Source organism: Chaetura pelagica, unplaced genomic scaffold (genome assembly GCF_000747805.2).
Source record: "Chaetura pelagica isolate M959 unplaced genomic scaffold, ChaPel_1.0 scaffold232, whole genome shotgun sequence".
In the NCBI taxonomy this organism is placed as follows: domain Eukaryota; kingdom Metazoa; phylum Chordata; class Aves; order Apodiformes; family Apodidae; genus Chaetura; species Chaetura pelagica.
The window spans coordinates 119985-121847 of record NW_009952441.1 but is presented as its reverse complement, the minus strand read 5'-3'; the positions used below and the strand labels follow the sequence as shown (position 1 = coordinate 121847).

At 62.5% G+C, this 1863-nt stretch overlaps 1 protein-coding gene across 1 annotated transcript in view; it reads right to left on the bottom strand.

Moving 5' to 3' along the window:
• CDT1 (chromatin licensing and DNA replication factor 1) overlaps positions 1-1863 on the bottom strand; it is a 28029-nt gene that overhangs the window by 1176 nt on the left and 24990 nt on the right. The window contains exons 2-5 of the mRNA XM_010008447.1: positions 1604-1830; positions 927-1121; positions 669-814; positions 281-381 (exon numbers count right to left, since the gene is read on the bottom strand). Coding sequence (XP_010006749.1) covers positions 281-381; positions 669-814; positions 927-1121; positions 1604-1830 — 669 coding nt within the window. The remainder of the gene's footprint in view (positions 1-280; positions 382-668; positions 815-926; positions 1122-1603; positions 1831-1863) is intronic.

Genomic DNA, 1863 nt, shown 5'->3' with positions numbered 1-1863 from the left:
CTGGAGAAGGGCAAGAGCTGCATCACGGCATCTGGGCACAAGGTGTGGAGGAGCCAGCCACTGCGCCGTGCTCCTGGCATGGCTTTGCAACTGGTCTGGAGGAAATTCAGAGCCAGTAGAGATTCCAGCTGCCATCCTTCCTACCCACACCTGCCTGCCAAGAGCATCCCATGGGAACCAGCAATGTCCAGCTTGCTCCTTCCACCCACTTCTCTGGACAGTGACCAAAGCAACCCCACACCACAAAAGCAGAGTGTGCCAGGGAGGGGGAACTCACCTTGTGGTGCTGCTTGACGATGTTCACCAGGTTGCGGTGGAACTCCTTCCTGCGCTGCAGCAAGCGGGACGCTGACAGGTGCGGGCGGCCGTCCGCTTTCTCCTCTGCAAGGACAGACACAGGCATCACCCACAGCACCACCACAACAGGGCCCAAACCTCCAGAGCCTCAGGAAGGACAGGATCAGACCCTGCCATGGGGCTGAGCCAGAAGCACTGCCCTTTCATCCTTCCTCTCGTCCCAGAAGTGTTTTCCACTTCTGATGCATAAAGGCCTGAGCGTGTTGGAAGATGATCTTAACAGCCCAAGCAGAAGAGCATCCCTGGGGATTCAGGGATCTCAGCCAGGACTGAGCACCCCAGCTCTCAAGACCCCCCCCAGCCATACGTACCTTCCCCCAGCACTGGCTCCAGTGTGAGCTGGTAGTCAGACTTCTTCCTGCCGTTGCCAAAGGTGGGGATGTTCCTCTCCTGGCGCAGCCTGTACGCAGCGGGATAGACCGCCTTGATCTGCCCCACGTGCCGCTCCTCAAACTGCCTGCAACAGCACCCACAGAAGCTGGAAACCCCCAGGGCTGACACCAGGGCATCAGCCCCAACAGCTTCAGCTGGGACCCACCAAAACAGGCTGCCTGCCACTGCCAACTCACCTGCGCATCATGTCCTGCACCCCCTGCTTGACCTTGGCGAAGGTGATGGTCTCGGCGCGGTTGAAGAGCATCCCAGCGATGGTGTCCACGCTGCGGAACATCTCTGCCAGCACCTTGAACTTGTAGGGCAGGGTGAGCCCTGGGGCCACGTCCTGGGCAAGGGTGTGGAACCGCTGGTACGCAGGGGTCTTCTCACTGCCAGGAAAGGAGGAGTCAGGGTCCCCCAAGACACAACAGCCACTGGCCATGGGGGACACAGCACTGGGGTGACCCCGAGGGAGCAGCTGGGGGCAGAGGCTGGTCAGGACAGGGGTCCCATTGCCAACAGGGCCAACCTTAGATCCTGCTAGGAGCTGCGTGCCCACCCTGCTTAGGGGAGACCCCTCTGTTCCCTGCATCCCAAAACCCTCCTCTGACCAATCTGTGCTGGTACCTGGGTACATCACCCACCCCCCATGGCCTGGGGACAGGACGCCCCAACGCTCATGGCAGAGTCAGTGTGTCTTGGACCAAGCTGAGGAGCCCTTTGCAGGCAGTGGGGCCAGCCAGCTCCTGCAGAACCCCCAGGCCCCCTCGGGCATGGGAAGACCCCTGCAAGGCTGCTGTGAGGCTGAGGAGGGCAGCAGGGCTGTGGCAGTCACCAGGACACCCCGACTGCCCCCAGGGCTGCTCCTCACCCGGCCTCTGCTGCAGGAGCTGCAGCCCCCCTGGCCCCCGATGTTCGTGCTCCCTCCGGGGCTCCAGTTCCTGCTTTTTTCTCACGGATCCGCAGCTCCAGTTGCCGAACCCGCTCCAGGCGGTTCCGCAGGTCGGTGCTGGTCCCGGAGGGGATGGGTGGCAGCTGGGAAAGCTGGGACAGCTCCTTCATCTTCCGCAGGCGGCTCTGCAGCCCGGCCAGGTCCTCCTGGGTGGGGAGGGGGCACAGGGTCAGGGACCC